Source organism: Buteo buteo, chromosome 18, assembly GCF_964188355.1.
Source record: "Buteo buteo chromosome 18, bButBut1.hap1.1, whole genome shotgun sequence".
Lineage (NCBI taxonomy): Eukaryota > Metazoa > Chordata > Aves > Accipitriformes > Accipitridae > Buteo > Buteo buteo.
This window is the reverse complement of record NC_134188.1, coordinates 29,236,111-29,255,091: the sequence shown is the minus strand read 5'-3', so window position 1 is coordinate 29,255,091 and position 18,981 is coordinate 29,236,111. Positions and strand designations below refer to the sequence as shown.

The 18,981-nt window shown below is 41.6% G+C and overlaps 1 protein-coding gene across 3 annotated transcripts in view; it reads left to right on the top strand.

Annotated features, from left to right (window-relative positions):
- Positions 1-18,981, top strand: part of NUP98 (nucleoporin 98 and 96 precursor) — a 41,133-nt gene that overhangs the window by 6,678 nt on the left and 15,474 nt on the right. For 2 of the 3 annotated variants that reach the window (XM_075050333.1, XM_075050334.1), the window contains exons 6-20: positions 354-461; positions 1,111-1,294; positions 2,919-3,079; positions 3,866-4,003; positions 4,425-4,563; positions 6,277-6,369; positions 6,793-6,933; positions 9,737-9,870; positions 11,548-11,735; positions 12,954-13,070; positions 14,511-14,815; positions 15,944-16,057; positions 16,765-16,903; positions 17,186-17,363; positions 17,718-17,882. In XM_075050333.1, the coding sequence (XP_074906434.1) occupies positions 354-461; positions 1,111-1,294; positions 2,919-3,079; positions 3,866-4,003; positions 4,425-4,563; positions 6,277-6,369; positions 6,793-6,933; positions 9,737-9,870; positions 11,548-11,735; positions 12,954-13,070; positions 14,511-14,815; positions 15,944-16,057; positions 16,765-16,903; positions 17,186-17,363; positions 17,718-17,882 (2,304 nt within the window). The remainder of the gene's footprint in view (positions 1-353; positions 462-1,110; positions 1,295-2,918; positions 3,080-3,865; positions 4,004-4,424; positions 4,564-6,276; positions 6,370-6,792; positions 6,934-9,736; positions 9,871-11,547; positions 11,736-12,953; positions 13,071-14,510; positions 14,816-15,943; positions 16,058-16,764; positions 16,904-17,185; positions 17,364-17,717; positions 17,883-18,981) is intronic. The other variant, XM_075050336.1, reaches the window with a different exon arrangement.

Below are 18,981 nucleotides of genomic sequence, written 5' to 3'. Positions count from 1 at the left end.
GTTGATGTGTATTTTCATAGTGCAGTTAAAAAAAAAAAAAGGTGGGATAATGGAATCCATGCATAGCTAGAGGATTTGTATCACAAATTTAGGTAAACTACTTCTAAAGTGAAACCAAAAAAGGAATTGCACTGCAGGCTTTTTGAGTGTTACTAGGGTAATTTCCACTACTGATTGCCACTAAACATGCCTCATCACTGGGTGAGGCCACAGCTGTGCAGGTAACAGTAATACACTGCTTCAGGTCCTGTGCTAAAGTTAGGTTTTAACAGCATCTGCCGAGAGAGTGCTAACTGTGTTAACAAAAGTCTATCTGGATTTTAAATTTGATGTCTTAACCTCTTCTCTTGCAGCCACCAACCGGTACAGATACTATGGTGAAATCTGGAGTTAGCACTAACATCAATACCAAGCACCAATGTATTACTGCTATGAAAGAATATGAAAGCAAATCTCTTGAGGTTAGTCAGTGAGTGTTCAAACATGCTTATCTTGTTTGGCTGTTGTTAGTGTTGGTTTAATACAGCTTTTTTTGACTGTAGTAAGTATCTTCTATGCTCATTGATATGAGTACAACCTTCAATATCTGCATCACTCACAGAAGAGAGCTATCATCAAGTAAAACACTTAATGCAATTAATATGGCGATGCATTTGTTTTTAAGTGCTCAATGCTGCAGTTTTTGAAGAGCTGAAATTCCATCTCACCATATACCAGGAGGGTGAGAGATCCTGTTGGGAGCAATCCTGCACTGCTGAGATAATGGCAGAATCTCAGACAGAACTCAGAGTTCTTTAATACAAACTGGTGTTCCCAGGGATTTAACCTGAAGCCTTTCTGTTTAAGTTGACTTATTTGATACTTCAAAACAGGTCTTCTACTCAAAAGATCTGAAAAAGCTCTGGGAAGTAAAATTGAAGCCCAAACATGAATCTAAGTTTAGGTATTGTTTATGGCATCCTTCTTTTTAAAAATGTAGGTGTTACAGCTTTTCTTGATACCCTCATCTTGGTGTAGGTTTGAATGCTGTGTAAACATGCTAATGACACTGTTCTAACCTCACCCTGTGTAAAAAGAATGTGTAAAGAGAACTGGGTTTTCATTTACTAGGAACTTCGTTTAGAAGACTACCAGGCAAATAGGAAGGGGCCATCAAATCCTGTAGGAGCAGGAGCAGCTGCAGGCTTGTTCGGGTCTTCTACTGCTACATCAAGTACAGCTACAGGACTTTTTGGCTCTTCTACTACTAACACAGGCTTTTCATATGGACAGAATAAAACTGCTTTTGGAACCAGTGAGTACTGCCTGTCCCCTGTCATTGCTGTGACTGGATACGCAAGTATTCTGTTAAGCTATTTAAAATTCTGTAATGAAAAAAAGATGAGGAAACATTGGTGTGAGCTCAGACTTTTACTAGTTGTATTATCAACATTCAATTATCAGGTTCTTTGCCATAGAAATCTCTATTTACTTACTCTTCAGGGATTGCAAACTTCCTCTGCATCTCCCAAGTTTTGCTGGAAGACAGTTCATTGGAGCATCTGGCTAGTCAGCTAGTTCACATGAGCGAGTAAAACAATTTGAAGTAAAACCACCAGGAAACTGCTAATGATCAGTAGGGTGATGGCATCAGCTGGTTGATGGTGAAGTCAAGATTTTACTTCTGCTAATGAGCAAACATAAATTCCCTGGAAATGGACAAGTTAATTTATAGTAGCCTCACTAGACTTTGCCAGGAGCTTTTTTTCACAGTAGGTCAGGGTTAGGATGTGGACCTGTTACATGTCCTGCCACCCTGGTTTCACGCTATCCTTTTTGGCATCCTTGGTCAAAAAGTAAAAGCCAGGTATGAAGTAACTAATTTACATAAGCGTTTGTATGTCTGGTAGTTGCAGGTCAGTTCGGCTAACTGGTTAGTGGACCTTTTTGAACTTAGCATAAAGCAAATAGTGCTGAAAAGTTCAAACACAAATTCTATTTTTACTAGTTTCTGCTGCAAACTTAAAAGTAAGTAGATATTTGTATATGTGGCATTAAGACTATAAACAGAAGATCAAAATCCTACGGTCTGTAGTAACAGAAACGATTATCTGCTGTAAGAAAGGCTGTAGTGTCTTGGGTTAGAATTGTGCCTGTCCTTAGTGATGGTTACTGCTGGCCTTAATCTCTGGGCTTGTTTAAGGCCTGTGGGGGTTGATCTGAGCTGGTATCCTTGAGAAAGATCAACATACAAGTGGCCATATTCCTGTCCACCCTGCGAAGGTATGGTTCATTAAAATACAGGGACTGCCCAACCTGACAGCTTTGCTGGGCTTCGTGTATTTCTTGTGGAGTCAACTCCAAAGAAAGCACCTAGTTCTGCAGAGATAGCAATGGCAGCTGTGAGAAGGAGCAAGAGCTCTTGTCTGTGCATATACCATTTTCACCACATGTAAACAGCCCTTTTCCTTTGAGGAGAAAAAGGGAGACGATATTTGAAGTTCAGGTAGAAGTTTCTGTAGTAGTAATTGTGTGGGTTGTAGAACAGAACTGCTGTGCAGGGCATTGGCTGCCTGCCTCTTGCCCAGTGAGCCCTTTTCAGGTGCTCATGGTACCATTTTCTTTGTACGGTGAAGAACAAACTGATCATATAAAAGCTGGTATCTTTTTGGTCAGATCTATCTGCGAGGTAAACAGGCTGGTAATTCCTCAGTGTTATGCTCACACTGACTTTAGGACAAGGAGAACCTGATGGACTACCTAATATGAACTACTTCCATCTGAACGCAGGTGCTGTGCTGTGTTGATGACACGGGGTGTTTTGCTTTTCCATTGAGTTGAAGCATCTTTTCTCCTGTTTGAATGTGCCAGGTGTGGAAAGGTAGTGGGTTTGGATAAATCCTTGAGGAGTTTTTAACCAATGTGTTTATATGTCGTAGGTACAACTGGTTTTGGAACAGGAACAACAGGGGGTCTTTTTGGTCAGCAATCTCAAACTACAAGTCTGTTTAACAAACCATTTGGTCAAGCCACAACAACGCAGAACACTGGGTTTTCTTTTGGCAATACCACTCTAGGACAGCCGAACACGAACACAATGGTAAGACAAATTGTTTGAACCCTTAAAGGTGTAAGTTGTGGTATAGCTACTCCAGCTAGATGCAAGAGGCTGCAGTACAGTGATTTAGATCTTCCTCAAATTGTAGTACAGCTTCGTAAAACTAGGATGCAAAGCTTCGAACGCTGCTCTCTGAGCTAGCAGCTTCTTGCCAGTCAGAATTTTTCATTCATGATAACTGGACAGCAATACAGCTTGTAACAAATAACTTTTCCCATTCCCTTCTTGAAGCAGTCTGTTCTCTCTATCAATTCAAGTATTTCTGATCATGTTCACGTGGATAATATAATTCCATTATTAACATTTTGTGGGAATTCATTAACAATTCTGTACTTTCTGGCAACTAATGACCAGCAGTCATGAGTTCTTTTGATAGAAGTATGCTACATAGCTGTAACTTGTTGCATAGCTAGGGAATTTGGCTCCAAATATACTATATTCTTTCTGAATATGTTGTGACTTCTCCCAGAACACCCTGTGAAATGTTTCTTATCCATCTCCCTCACTCAGTGATGAAGAAATTCCGATATCCTTTTAAGCTTGGAGCATAAATTCTTTGATTTTTTTTTTTTATTTCCTTTTTGTAACTAATTTTTTTGAGAATGACTAAAGCTTCTGAAATGCTTTTCACCCACCTTCTTCCCCCAGCAAAAATGGTAGTATTGTAGCATCATTTTATTAACTGACTTTGTGTGTTAGCTCTGTTATCATCAGTGCTAGACTACGAAAAGCATTGCAGCAGTATCTTAACCTAGTTCCTGTTTATAGGGTCTCTTTGGGGTAACCCAGCCCTCACAACCTGGAGGCCTTTTTGGAACAGCTGCCAATACAAATGCTGGTACTGGATTTGGAACCGGAACTGGTCTTTTTGGACAAGCTAACACAGGATTTGGTGTTGGCGGTTCGGTATGTCTGTACCTTAACAATAAAAAAAACAAAGGAAAATAAAAACAGATGGCTTAGAGTCCTGTTCCTGGGTTTTGACCTCATGAAACTTGCATTGTCTTAAGAGTTAAGATGCCTGAGATGCAAAAATCATATGGTTTTGTGTAAACTGAAGGATACAGTATAAGCATGTGTAATAGAACTAGTGTTGCAGAAACAATTTTTTTAACAAATAATGTCTTGACTGATAGAAGACAGCAAGAGTGTCTGAACATCTCACTGCCTATAGATTGCAATAACATACCACTATTGGGAGTCTGGGTTGTGTGGTCTCAGTTGTGCTTGGTGTTAGTTCTGCTTTCTTGCCTACAGTGAAACACTTAATGCCATTCTTTTAATATCAGTCTGTCAGGTTTCCAAATTCATGTTTTCTTCCTTTCAGACCCTGTTTGGTAACAAGCCTGCTGGATTTGGAACCACCACGACCAGCGCTCCCTCGTTTGGTACAACCACAGGCGGCGGGCTCTTTGGTAACAAACCAACCCTGACTTTAGGAACCAATACAAACACTTCCAATTTTGGTACATATAAAAAAAAGTGGGATTTCAATCACTTAAAACTATACTGCGTATACCACACACCTGGCTGCTGAATATCATATGCTAAATGATAATGAATGTTAAAATTCTCAGGTAAGCCATGCTTCTGATGCATGTTGCTGCAGGGAAACATCTTTGATGCTGTTTTATATCTTTCCTCTTGGTGGTACTCCCTGACTCAAGAAGGTAGATACTTAAGTAAAAGTACCATTCTTCCAATGAGCGCTTAAGAGAAGGTGTAACCTGTAGCTGAAAACTCTTGAACAAATCAAAGAATTCATACAACACAGAGGTTTGTTAAGAGGCTGTAAATACACTATAGTTGCAAAGGAGTGCTGAAGGAAATAGGGTAAAAACAGTGATACTTGTGGCTTGATGGCAGGGATAAGGAGATCTTGCAGTGGAGTGAGGGTAAAATGAAACAGTCAGTTCCAGTTTAACTGGTAGCTGTTGTCTTTCATGACGTGAAGAATCAAAGTCCTGAAGAACTGCATCTTGTGTTAATGTTGGCCTCTGACACTAATGTTAGAGAACTGGTATTGAATGAGTGTGTGATTGAGCAGGAGAAACGTGTAGCAGTAGTCTAAGTAAAAGTCTTCCTTCACAGGACTTCTGTTGAAGTCTGTTTTGGGTTTTTTTTTTCCTTCTGAATCTGAGAGCAAGAAAACTGTATTCCTGAAAGTGAGCAGGAATGGTTTTAGATCCTCACATCTGTCCTTTTTTATTTTAATATTTTAATATCAGCAATAAAGTCTAAAATACAATTAGCCTGCCATAGCAGCCGGCCGGAATAGACAGAGGGAAGAAATTGTCAAGCTCTCAGACTGCCAGGGCAGCACCTTAGCAAGCACAGTTTCATTGTGGTGACCAGCCTTGGGCAAACTGTTACCATGGTATTTGTGAAAGTTGCTTCCAAGTCCCTTGTTCTATGGTTCTCTAAGAGCTTCATAGCCACCTTAGTGCGTTGACAGTGTTTGGTAGTGAACAATACTGATTGTAGTATGTTTTTAATTTGCCTGCATTGCTCGCAGTGGTACAGTTTATAGGAAAAATGGAGTTTGGTTCTAAGGTGTTTCTGATGTTGGTCCATGACTGCAGTTTTCTAGTTTAATTCTTTCTTTGCATACTAACCAACCATAGGATGGTTTCACAGTCTTCAGTTTAAGAACTAATCTGTCTAATGTTAGATTTGGATTGTACTCAGTTAGAATTAGAGATGTGTCTTTGAACTGTGTGCTTGTATGAATCTGAGTTGTGACCTGCTTTGTCAGTAAGAATCAGAGAAGTACGTGTGTGGTATAAATAGTATAAAATGGGATTTTTTCCTTCCAAGCAGTTGAAGAAACTTAATACATTTTATTCTGTTACCAGATACAACATCATGATGTCCATTCTGGCTTTCAGTAAAACTTTGAAAGTTTGTAACAAATTGAAAAGCTTAAGAAGGCAAACCAGTATTTTTCTGTACTGATGTTTTCAGTATTATGTTCATAACTCAAATACATTTTTTTACCATTGAAGTCCCTTCTTGCTGCTTGTCAATTTAACTTGCATTGTTGGAAACAGTGTGTGAAATTTGACCTTAACTGTGGCAGGGCTGTCTTTGAGCCGGTGATGCTTATTTATTTAAATCGATGGTTTTAATTTAATCTCTAATAGTGTTAGATTAACGAGCTACTGCTTCTGTTCTTGAAGGTTTTGGTGCCAACACTGCTGGAAATAGTTTGTTTGGAAATAAGCCTGCAACTGGGACTCTGGGAACTGGACTTGGAACAGGGTTTGGAACAGGTAAACAGTTTACTAGCTTATTTCATGTCAGCCTAAGCATAGTCCTCAAACTTCAGTGATAATATAGTATTGGTATTACTTGCTAACTCCAATGCAGTAAAGGCTGTAGATATTTTAGCTTGAAGCCATGAATCTGTCTCATAACAGAAGCAAGTAGAGCTTGCTAACACCGTGCTAAGCAACCTTTTAGAAATTGTAGGCAGCATTGCTTACAGTGGTGGCTAATGGCTCAGAAAACTGGTGGTGTCCTCTGTGTATGAAGCCTCTGGTCTGATTGCATGAGTCTTGAGTGTCTGTAGCATTCGTGGACATGTTGAATGTTTCTTGCAGTTTAATAAATAATTGATTCTTTGTTGTGGGATAAATTGGCTTATTAGTTTGTCACAGTCTTGTAGTAAATGACAGTCATCTCTCCTGCTACAGCTCTTGGGGCAGGACAGACTTCTTTATTTGGAAACACCCAGCCTAAACTTGGTGGAACTCTAGGAACAGGAGCGTTTGGAGCACCAGGATTCAATACATCAACAGCTACTCTGGGCTTTGGAGCCCCTCAGCCTGCTGTCGGTAAGTGTACATTAACCCGAGTTTAATTGCTGCTTCCTCCCTTGTTTCAGATATGCCTAAACATAGGAGCACATCCCACCCAAATGCTTTGGAGGGGGGAAAAAATGTTTGAGCATCCATCTGAGGCGATTTCTGTTCTTGGTAGCAGTGGAGACCATGTTACTAACATTGTTTTGTGCTAATTATTTATATATTTTTTAAAGTAATTCAAAGTTGCTTAACATTGCTAATAATTGCAGCTATTTTAGAACTTTGTCTTTGAGATTACTAACGTATTTCCCATTGCTGAATTTGGCACAGCAACAGTAGGTGCTTACAAAAAAAAAGGGGGGGAAATGTAGCATTAAATTCTTCAGTAATTCCAGGTAGGAGAGCTAGAGGGACTTACTTAGCAGGTATGCTGTGCCACTGGTGAAATAAATGGTCTTTAGATTCAGACACTTGTGCTACCATTTTGTAAGTTAAAATGTCTACCACTTCCAGCAGCGTTCACCCTGCTTGGCAGATCTGAGCACTTTAGATGAATGGCATACATAACTGATGCTCTAGCCCCCCGAGGCTGCCATTTCAGGAAAATTATTTTAAACTTGGGGTGGGGGAACAACACCACACACATGGCACATGACACTATGTGGGAAGATGGGCCCAAGAATGCTGGTTGATATTTGGGGATCACCTCCTCTAAGCTCAGGAAATTTCCATCCCAGTGAGCAGGAAGTCAGGCAAAATGACAGAAGGCCTGTGTGGATGAATGAGGAGCTCCCAGTAAAGCTCAAACACAAAAAGGAAGCATACAGGAGGTGGAAGCAGGGGCAGGTAATCTGGGAAGAATACAGAGACATTGTCCAAGTGTGTGGGGATGGGTTTAGGAAAGCCAAAGCCCAACTGGAACTGAATCTGCCCAGGGATGTCAAAGGCAACAAGGAGCACTTCTGTTAAGTGTACAGGTGACAAAAGGAAGAGTAGGGGTGGCTGATTTGCCTGAGGGTCGTGCGGCCATCCTGATGGATCTTGGCGAGCTGGAGGAAGAGGCTGGCAGGAATCTCATGAAGTTCAACAAAGAGAATTGCACAGGCCTGGCCCTAAAGAGGAACAACCCCAGGCACCAGTACAGGCTGGGGGCCACCTGGCTAGGAAGAAGCTTTGCAAAGAAGGCTGGGGGTGGTCCTGGTGAACACCAAGTTCACCACAAGTCAGCAATGTGCCCTCGTGGCAAAGGTGGCCAATGGTGTCCTGCATTGCATTAGGAGGAGGGAGGTGATCCTTCCCCTGTGCTCAGCACTGCTGAGGCTCCCCTGGAGTGCTGTGTCCAGTGCTGGGCTGCCCAGCATGAGACACAAGGGCCACAAAGAGGCTGGAGCTTCTCTGCTATGAGGAAAGGCTAAGGGAGCTGGGGTTGTTCAACCTGGAGAAGAGAAGGTTCCAGGGACACCTTATAGCGGCCTTAGTAGTACCTAGTACCTAGAGTACCTAGAAAGCTGGAGAGGGGACTTTTTACAAGGGTGTAGTGATAGGACATGGGGTAATGGCTTTAAACTGAAAGAGGACAGATTTAGATCAGGTGTAAGGAGGTTCTTCACTGTGAGAGTGGTGAGGCACTGGCACAGGTTACCCAGAGAGGCTGTGGATGCCCCATCACTGGAAGTGTTCAAGGCCAGGTTGGATGGGACTTTGAGCAATCTGGTCTAGTGGAAGGTGTCCCTGCTCATGGCAGGGGGGTTGGAATGAGATGATCTTCAAGGTCCTTTCCAACCCAAACCATTTTGTGATTCTATGATGATTTGATGAAAAAGATGACCTTCAGATGTACCTCCAGCCTTGCTGGTCTGTGATCCTGTGAACACCCCTCAAAGTAACTTCATATACTAGTTACGACAGGCAAAATGTGGTTGAGGGGAGCTACATTCTCATCATGATGAAATACTCTCTTCAGTGTGTTGCAGTCATTTGTCTTGCTTCCATCATACTTCTATATTTGTTATGCTTGGCCCTCTGTTGATGTAACTCTACAGATGATTCAAGTATTGGCTTTTTAGGCAATGCCTGCAGTGGGGCAGCATAAAGAGGGGTCTTGCTGGTTTAGGTCTGCTCAGTTAAACCAGCTTTTGATCTGGGAAGAACCAGTTGTCTCAAACTCTACTCTTGACTTCCTTGTAGACTTTGTCTGACAGTAAGCCTTTGTTTCTCAGAGCAATTTTGTTCTTCTTTGGGCAGGCATAGGTTCAATCTGGTTTTCTTGGAAGTAGAATTAAGCTGCTTTAGGTTGCGCGAAACACTTCATAGTGTGAACACTTAGAGTATTTTAATGGGAATTAAAATTAGATGCTAGAAGATGGAGAGATAAAACTGAGGCCTTCGTTGCAGAGAGGACTCTAGACCTGTAAGTTTGATTGCTGTAGCAAGAATATCAAAACTTTGCATCACAGGTTTTTTTTGCGGGGGGGGGAGGGTTGGTTGTTTGTTTGTTTTCTTTTTAAAAGATGATTCAGAAGTCAAACATATTAGATAAAAGTTTTGGCAGGCCAGGCTCATTCTACTGATACGTAGCTTTCCATGCCCTCAGCTTTTCACTGATAAGAACTTGTTGAATGTGGTTGCAAATTCTAATGGAGGAACAGAATCTGATTTCTGCCATCAGACTGCTGCAGAAATGGTGACTAAAGAGCAGGGGAAAGGAATGCTGAAGTTTGTATAGAAATTTGAATTCCTGTGAGGGGATCCTCTGATTGAAAGGATGTCTTTTCTACCTACCTTGGCTTTATTAGTAAAACTGTTTAGATGCTAAAAATTTGTCTTTTTATAGCACTGACAGACCCAAATGCATCAGCTGCCCAGCAAGCCGTCCTTCAGCAGCATCTCAATAGCTTGACTTACTCACCCTTTGGAGATTCTCCACTCTTCAGAAACCCCATGTCAGACCCGAAGAAGAAAGAAGAGGTAAGTGCACGTAAACATTTAACTTGCTTTCTGGGTAAGATTTGAAATGACTTTATATTTTGTGCTCACTATCTTCCTTGAAGTATGCAGTGAGCAGCAAATAAGTTGCCATCTGTATACTCATATCAGTGCAGTGGCTTTTTATGCTCTCCAGGATGCAAACTGCTTTTACTGTGGCTTTGTTTACTGCTTTTGAGCACATCAGAGCCTTGGCTTTGGAGTTCTTCTTATGCTCAGTGCTGCTAGTTGAGAATAAAGATGGGTAATTGTCTATGCTTGGAATATTTTTAGTGCTTAGCTTAAGCTTTGCTTATGACTTCTTTTATGACAGTTTCTGACAAACCATACCCTGTTGGTTTGTTTTAAAAGACAACAAAAGAAATACTTTTCAGTCTTTTTAAGTGTTAAGGGAGGTTTCTAAATGGGTGCTGCCCATGGGTGGATTCCAGGGGCTAGAGATTACTCTTGCCCAACTGCTGGAGCCCAGCAGTGTATGCCCAGAGACCCAGGGGGTCTCCTTCCCAGGCTGATGGATGTGGCTCTTGCTTTCCCATTTGCAGGCACAATCAGTTGTGAAGCTCAGTACGTATCCCAGACGCACACGCACAGAGTACACTGACACAGCTGGCTGCGCAGCCACAGACAAGGCACTGCCTTCAGCAGCACCCATGTGTAACACTACCAGGACTCCTGTAAAACATAAGCATATACAGCCACGTCCCCTTCCTTCTCCCTGGTTGATAACAGTTGAAGTTCCCAAGTGAAAGCACACGTGGTCACACTCTCTAGACTCATCCACACATTCGTGGATCCCTCAAGCATTAGCATGGTCCCTCTGTCCTTCTGATAGCCCTGCCCAGAACTTGAGCCCTATTACCTGCTCCAAAGAGCAGGCTAGTCCAGCTTGTTGCTTGCTGCAATAAGATGCACGCACTCACATGCTCATTTCCTGGGCACCCTGTGGTCGCGGATCCCTTGATACCAGCACAAGTCCTCTGCCTCTTCGATAGTCCCTGCCAGGACCCAGGGCCTCCTACTTATGGGCAAGTCCAACTTGAAGCTTGCTAGTGAATTACACACGCAAATCCGCACGCGCGTGAGGTTTGAGGATGATGCAGGTGCTCTGCCGGTCCCTTACTGCCAGCAGCTGTCACCCAGGCACAGGGGCCAGAGAGCTGTGGTCTTGTTCCAGTAGATGTTGCTGAGACCTTCACTCACCCTAGTCATCCCCAGTAGCTACACCTGGGATGCACACTGGTCCCATCCCAGAGGCTGGAGCAGAGACCTTCCTCTGCTCCAGCCCCTGGGGCTTCCTCTTGCTGCAGCTGCTGGTGCCACTGGCCCAGGGTGCCCACGTGCCTGACCGTAGCTGTCCCCACATTCACTCAGCCTGGACGGGAGGTCCAGGCTGGCCCTCTCCAAAGCTGTGCCTGTAGTTTCTTAATAGCCCATCAGTGAGTGACTGGAGACTTTTGGTCTTTGGCATTGTTTCCGTTACCTGTTGTACACCAGCTTTGTGTCTCTGGTTTTGTTTATTGCTTCCCCCTTTACTTATTATCTCCTTTACATTTAAAAGGTCCTTGACTGGATAGCCTTAACAAAGCAGGCACTCTCACTGTCCACAAACCCTTACAATAAGTGGTATGAAAATTCTAATTCTACATCTTTTTGTTTCAGAGGCTGAAACCAACTAACCCAGCAGCTCAGAAGGCCTTAACGACACCCACCCACTACAAACTGACTCCGCGTCCGGCGACCAGAGTGCGACCAAAAGCTTTGCAGTCAGCTGGCTCTGCTAAATCTCATCTCTTTGATGGTCTTGATGATGACGAGCCATCCCTGTCCAATGGTGCATTCATGCCAAAGTTAGTTTTTCTTTTGTGTATGTTGCAGGGAGTAGGTGGTGCAAGAATCTTCTGATCGGATTAAGTAAACTCCTGTATAGTATCCTGAATTCCATGACTGTTTTGTGACCTGGTTCAAATATGAATAGCAATAACAGGTTTTGTGTAAAATTTGAATAGAAATGTTTTCTGTAGAGGAGATGAAAATGGTCAGCTTAAACTGTTAAAGTCAAATAAGCTGTAAAATGAGGTCATCCCATGGTTGGAGCAAAGCTTGTATAAAGTCAATTAGGAATATTACAAGGAAAGCTTGTACAGCATAATATTTTCTGCTTCAGAAGTGGAAGTGTCATTAGGTTTGCTAATGCACTCAATATGAAGGCAGATTGCTGATATTTCCATAGCCTAGCACTGGTCCTATTTCAGATACACAGATGTTTCTGTGAGAAATTAATAATGATGTTGTGGATCTACCCTACTGAAGCTTTTGGTTTCAGTCTTTGAGAGCACCAGTGGCATTCAAATTGAAAAGGGTTTTGGAAAGTTTTGGGGTTTTAGTTAAAAACAACAAAAAACAACCTTTGGAGAAAGATGCATCAATCATTGGAAGTACTTTTGAGCATAGGCTTTTTAAAAACATTTTGTAACTTTTGTGAACTTGGTTTGTCTTTAATTTAGCCTGAACCATCTGTTCACTTTCCAGGGAGAGAGCAGAGTATGGAATTACTCAGTGTTTTACTGAAAAACACCAAATGAACAAAAGATCAGAACAAAGGGATACTTAGACTGCTTTGAGTGTAACTGGCATAGATGTTCAGTGATCTTCAGACCGCAGGCAGTGAACCCTGGTCTGGCCATTGATTTGTTCCTAAAGTGACCCTGTAGTAAAGAATCACCTGCATCTGTAGGCCAGACTTTCTCTGTGGGGTTCTGTGCTTCTGCTGGAAAAGCACTGTTTTGTAAAACAGATAATACTGTGGTTTACTGACCTTGGGTTTTGAAGCTTTCAATGACTTGTGCTTTTTATGTTTACTCATAAACCAAAGCCTTGAATGAAATTCCAAAAAGAGTTTTAGTATCTCAGCTACTGCAGTGCACTTACAGAAGATTTCAGATGTCCTGAGCGTGAGAACAGGTGTTATACAGCTGGTTTCTGGTCCCTGGAGCACGTGAATTAAGCATGAAAATATATATTTATGCAGCGGATATATCCAAATTTCTCTTTGGTGCTTTGTTTAGGAAGAGCATCAAAAAGTTGGTTTTGAAGAATCTCAACAGTAGCAATCTGTTCTCGCCTGTTAATCGTGAAAATGAAGACCTGGCTTCTCCATCGGAGTATCCAGAGAATGGAGATCGGTATGTTGATTCATCATGCAGGTGTTTATACTTAAGAGGAATGCAAACTGGTTATGCCTGTCTCTAAATTATTATTAATAGAATAATTGGTAGTTATTTTCAGGGATGTCGTCTTAGCTGTTCATTGGAAGCAGGTTGACCTATTGTGAGATTCATTTCCTCTTAAACTAGCTGTATATTTTTCCTGTGTGGTCACATACCGATTCATTCCATCCAAAATGAGGGGTTCAAAGAGGAATGACTTCTTTTCTGGATATGTCTCTCTGCATTCACTGTAGTGAGAAACTAGGCCATTTCTTGAGGAAGGTGATAAACCTGACACTGAGGTTAGAAGAACTTCTGCTTAGTTCTTCTCAGTAATGTGGGAATTGCAAGGAAGCTCCACTGATCCAAATGTCGCATAATAGTAATGTATTTTCTACATATTAAAAAGAGGAGTCTCTAAGGCCCTCTCTTCCCCCCAGATGCCTGAATACCTCAAAAAAAATCTGTGGCTCTATTTCAGATTAACTCTTTTTTTTATTATTTTTTTATTATTATTTTTTTTAATCAGAGGCTGGAAAAATTCTTGAGCAGCTCAACTTTTTGATTTTATTTAAAGCTACTAGAAGTATGAACTGATTATGGGAATGGGGAACCTTGTTTCTGATCACCTAAGTCCTGACCTGAGCAGTTCATAATGGGGCAGAGGCATTTGTTAGCTGTGTTGCCAGTAGCCAGGTGCAGCAGGCAGCTCTCTGAAGCTGGTGTTTTGGAGTGACTGTCACAACAATGTTCTCGATTTTGATCATGGTGCCTGCAAGACTTAATCATCCCGTTCTAAAACTGTGTGTAGTTTGGGCACAAAAGTCCACAGCAGCCTGCTTCATGAATTATTGAATCATTCAGTTGGAAGTGACCTTGGGAGGGGTCTGTTGCACAAGCAGTCTCAACACTGAATTCAGACGTGGTCATTGCAGACCTTGTCCAGTTGGGTCTCTCAAACCTCTGTGGATAGAGATTTTGCAGCCTCTCTGGGTCCCTGTTCCAACGCTTGACTGTCCTCATGGATTTCCCTGTTTTAATTTGACTGTTGTTTCTCATCTGTCTGCCATGCATATCTGAAGAGTCTAACTTTTGTCTTCAGTGTTGGAAGGCTGCTATTGCACCCTCCTGTAAGCCTTTTCTCCAGACTGAGCAACTGCATTTCCCTCAAGCTCTCCTCACAGGGCATGTGCTTTGGTACCCCTCCCCTGGTCTTATCATTATCTTTCTTGTAGGGGGAGCCTCAGATTAGATGCAGAATGTCAGAGGTGGTCTAACAAGTGCAGAGCGAAGGGGAATAATGGCTTCCATCAGTCCGCTTACCCTGTCATTTTTATATGAAAATACACCAGAATTGTAACATTGACATAAGTCCCTTAGAACTAAATAATTCAACTTTATTCTTCATTTCTTCAGGTTCTTTTTGTCAGTACCTCCTGATGAAAACCACAGACAAGATGGTGAGCGAGAGGAGGAGGAGGATCATCATGAAGTGACTAGGTTTTATACTAACCCCATTGCCAAGCCCATCCCACAGACCCCAGAGAACACTGTGCACAAACACCAGAACAGTGTGGATGATACTATTGTAGCTCTGAATATGCGGGTGGCCTTACGAAATGGTCTGGAAGGCAGCAGTGAAGATGCCTCATTTCATGATGACTCCCTTCAGGATGAGCGTGAAGAGGAGCCTGAAACAGTGCATCATCTGCATCCTGCAGGTTAGATTGGGGGGGAGGGGGGCAGTAGATGTGTAGTTCCTGACAGCGCTTCATGCATGCTTCATGGAAGTTCTCTTTTGCTGTTTTAGACCCTCAGCTTTTCCTTTTCCTTTCCCTCCTCTTTTTTTCAGAATACAAATCTTGCTTTTCAGTCTCTTACCTAGTGCAGAAATTTTTTTATGAGTCAATGAGCAATTAAATTTCATCACCCAATTTTATATTAGATTGAGGTAGTGAGATGTGTGAGAGGGAGGAGGAGGACCCAATCTATAATTGTTCTGCAGTAGTAGGCTGAGTTGACTATCGTTCAGGAGCAGTATCTTAGAGTTAGAAATCTAATGTTTGGGGGGGTTATCAACATGCAAACTGCATTGTAGAGTTTGCCAGGAAAGGAATGGACCACAGAACATGGTTGTGTCTCTCTAGACCCATTGTGTGTGTGTTTTCAGTACTCTCAATTCTGGTCTCAGGGTTTAGTAAAACTGAAAAAGAGAAGTGTGAAAATATTATGAGAGGTCTTGAGTACCTTTCTCTTAGCTAAGACTTTGTAGCTGGTGAAGAGGTAAGGGCATGTGTTAGGTTTTTCTTTTTAACTCATGAGTGATCTGGAGAAGGTGAAGAGGAAAAGATCTTTTCAGGTAATATGTGGCTTCTGATTAAATTAGCAGGTGACATGTTCAAAAGAAGCATCTACAGAAACCCTAATGGATTTCAAAGATCACTACTCAAATCAGTAGATGAAAAAGCATTGGAGACTGTTAAATGTAAAAGATGCTACATCTTGGTCAGCAGGTGCCTGAGCCCCCAGATTATCAAAGCTTGGGGAGTGTTTCTGTCAAGCGTTGCTGTATGTGTTTGCATTTTTCTTTTTACCTATGCATCTGCTATTGATCTCTGATGTCAGGTTGCTAGGCTGGAAGAACCTGGCACAGCAGTTGTCTTAAATTTGCTATGAAGGCTGTGGAATTAAGGTGTTTTGATTCCTCTGTTTGCCTTTGTTGCACTGATTCTTGGTTTGTTTGGGACCTTCAGTTGTCCAGGCTTGCAAAAGAAATGGAATGAAACTCTTGAAATGCTAAAGCTGGGAATTTGCTGCCAGCCCAGTTCTCAAAGAATTTTCTGTTGTAGGAATTGTTCTAACAAGAGCTGGCTATTACACCATCCCGTCCATGGAGGAGCTAGCTAGATTTACCAATGACAGAAATGAATGTATTGTGACAGACTTCACCATAGGCCGCAAAGGTGAGCCACATACAGCTCTTCTAGTTGCTTAAAGTTGAACCAGGGATTTCAAAGCTATGGAACCTGAATCTGAGTTCCATGCCCTCAGTATGATTATGAATAGTGCCCTTGCATTGCGAACAACTTGTATCAAAGGCTTGTAATATTTCAGATTGGTAGCGCTAACAACCTGTGTTATGAGATGACTTGAGAAGCTTGAATATGAAAAGAACAAAAGCACCTGCAGCTTTTAAGATGCTTGCTGTCCTTAAACATAAAAGTTGTAAAATCCAAACTTGCTGGAGCATTGATGCAAACCTGATTGTCGTTGCTTCCATCTTAGTTGCTACCTACACTGGAGCTGACTGAGCCTTCAGCCCAAATTGTATTCTTCACTGCTTTTACTTAAAAAAAAATTAAAAAAAATATAGTATATACTATTTTTTAAAACACTTTTTCACAATATGCTGTAGAGCTGAGGGTATGCTTAGTATTTGTGTTGGCAATATGAATAGCCAAGTGATAACAAAAAGCTTTCTGTGCAAAGGAATTGGCTATAAAAAAGTTGATAATGAATCCTTGGTATTGTCATGCTGGGAAGGAGGAGTTGTTTGAGACATGACAGAGCTAGATGGTAAGGTGAGGAAAGGAGGAGTGTAGCAGGAACAGAGGCTCTTTGCCATGAGATTTTTCATGGACAAATTGTGATGTTTTGATTTGTTTTGCAGGTTATGGATCAATTTACTTTGAAGGAGAAGTAAATCTAACTAACTTAAATCTGGATGACATTGTACATATCCGTAGAAAAGAAGTTATTGTTTACCCTGATGATGAAAGAAAACCACCTATTGGTGAAGGTTTGAATAGGTAATTTTTAAGTATGTTCTGTGTGGGGACAGTGGCTAGTAAGGATGTTTTTTATAATACAACCTACTGGGTTTGCAGGCAGCTATCAAGAAATTGAAATGTCAGGTGTGCATTCAGATTGCAGCATTATACAGTTATTAGATGCTTGCAAGTTTCTGAACCAGAAATTGGATTTAAAAGCTGGTTGGAGCCCACTTTTCAATTCTCAGCTCCTGTATGTGTACCTTAATAGCGTTGCCTCAAAACCTTGTAGTCTCTTACGCTTCTGTCTGTCTTTAACAGACGAGCTGAAGTTACCTTAGATGGAGTCTGGCCTACAGATAAAACATCTCGTTGCCTGATAAAAAGCCCTGAACGACTGGCAGAGATGAATTATGAAGGTAGACTGGAGTCTGTATCTCGGAAGCAGGGCGCTCGATTCAAGGAATACCGCCCAGAGACCGGATCTTGGGTGTTTAAGGTAATGTTTTTGTTCTAGTTGTAAAGTCACTTACAAGAATATTGGAAGTAGTGTGAAGTAGGTTCTCAGGAGATTCTAACAATTCAAAAACTTTGCTAAACTTCTGTAAACTCTCTCAAGTCTGTCAGCTGTAGTGCAAAGTGTCCTCGCCAAACTGATCAAAATCAAAACTTCTTTGACTGAAGACCTGCATGCAGATGTTCTTGGTCTGTGCAAAAGCTGATTTTGTTCCAGGAGTCACAACTGCTGTGTAAGGTGGACAGTTAATGCCAGCTCATTGTTCAGGCCTTTCAGAAATGGATGCCTGAAATCTCTCTTCCAAGGTGTGACTTATTTGCCCTTCTCATTACACAGGTGGCACACTTTTCCAAGTATGGCTTGCAAGATTCAGATGAGGAAGAGGAAGAGCATCCTTCAAAAGTGGACACAAAGAAGTTAAAAACTACACCTGTGCCACCCCCAGGGCATCTGCCACCCCAGCAAATGACCCTAAATGGCAAGCCAACACCTCCATCTCAGGTAGAAGGAGGACAGTGACTAAAAGTGAATTCATAAAATGAAATTTGAAGAATAGCTGGTCCCTAGGGAGGGGTTGTTGGAGTAACAAGTAGCCTGGAAACTGAAGAGCAAAACCTTACACAAACTTGCACAAACTCAGTAGCTCTTCTGACCTCTTGATGAGTGTTTGCATGTTCTTTTTCGTTAAGATACGTGACATTTCATACTGAGGGTGTGTAGGGATGGGAATGCTTTAAACCCTTGTTTCTTTTTTAAATTCTGGTCTCGATTGAGTTTGGCATATTTGCACCACTTATGGAAGAAAACTTGTTTTTGTGAATATTGAATATATGCTATATAATTATAATGCCTTGTGCTGCCTGCCTTGAGAATGATGTTGTGCATTAATTTGACTTGACCATCATTTAGTATGCAAGACTGTATGCTTTATATTTTAAGAATGTGCTCTATTTTTATTAAAAATTACTTTTTTAAGGCTGGTTATATCCTGGATTTTTAAGTGTATTTGCATTGGATGTGACTGCTTCTAAAGCTTTGTAAAACATCCTCAGTGGTATGCCTCTGACTTGCATAGGGAAGGTAGCATTTTATCCAGTGCATTGGTAACCCCTTAAGGTCTAATGTTAATTTGATTTTTTTTTTAAAAAATCCTTTTACGTGGGTTTAAAGGTTAGTCTAATTGCAGCTGATACACTTGCGTTTTCCAAATATAATTAATATGGATATTGTCAAGCTGAATTAGGAGCTGCTTCATTGTGGGTGAAAAAGCAGCCTATTTGGAAGGCATCCTGGCATTGATGGGATAGAATATACTCTTTATGCTGGGTGTTAATGGTAAACATTTGTGAGCTACCTATAGCTTTTTGAAGTAACTTTTCATAAAAGAGAAAGCAAGTGCAGAGAGCAGATTTTTTTCCAAAACTGTGTTCTCGATTGCCTAGTTGTGAAAGTAAACTTTCAGCAGTTAGGGCATGCAGGAGGGCTGAGCAGATGGTATTTCACAGCTGGATAGGATGTGCTGAGAGGTTTTTGTTGCTGTGCATAAGCAGGCTTTCTGTTTTACCCTTCAGTAATCCGTGACTGCGGTGAAAGGCGATCT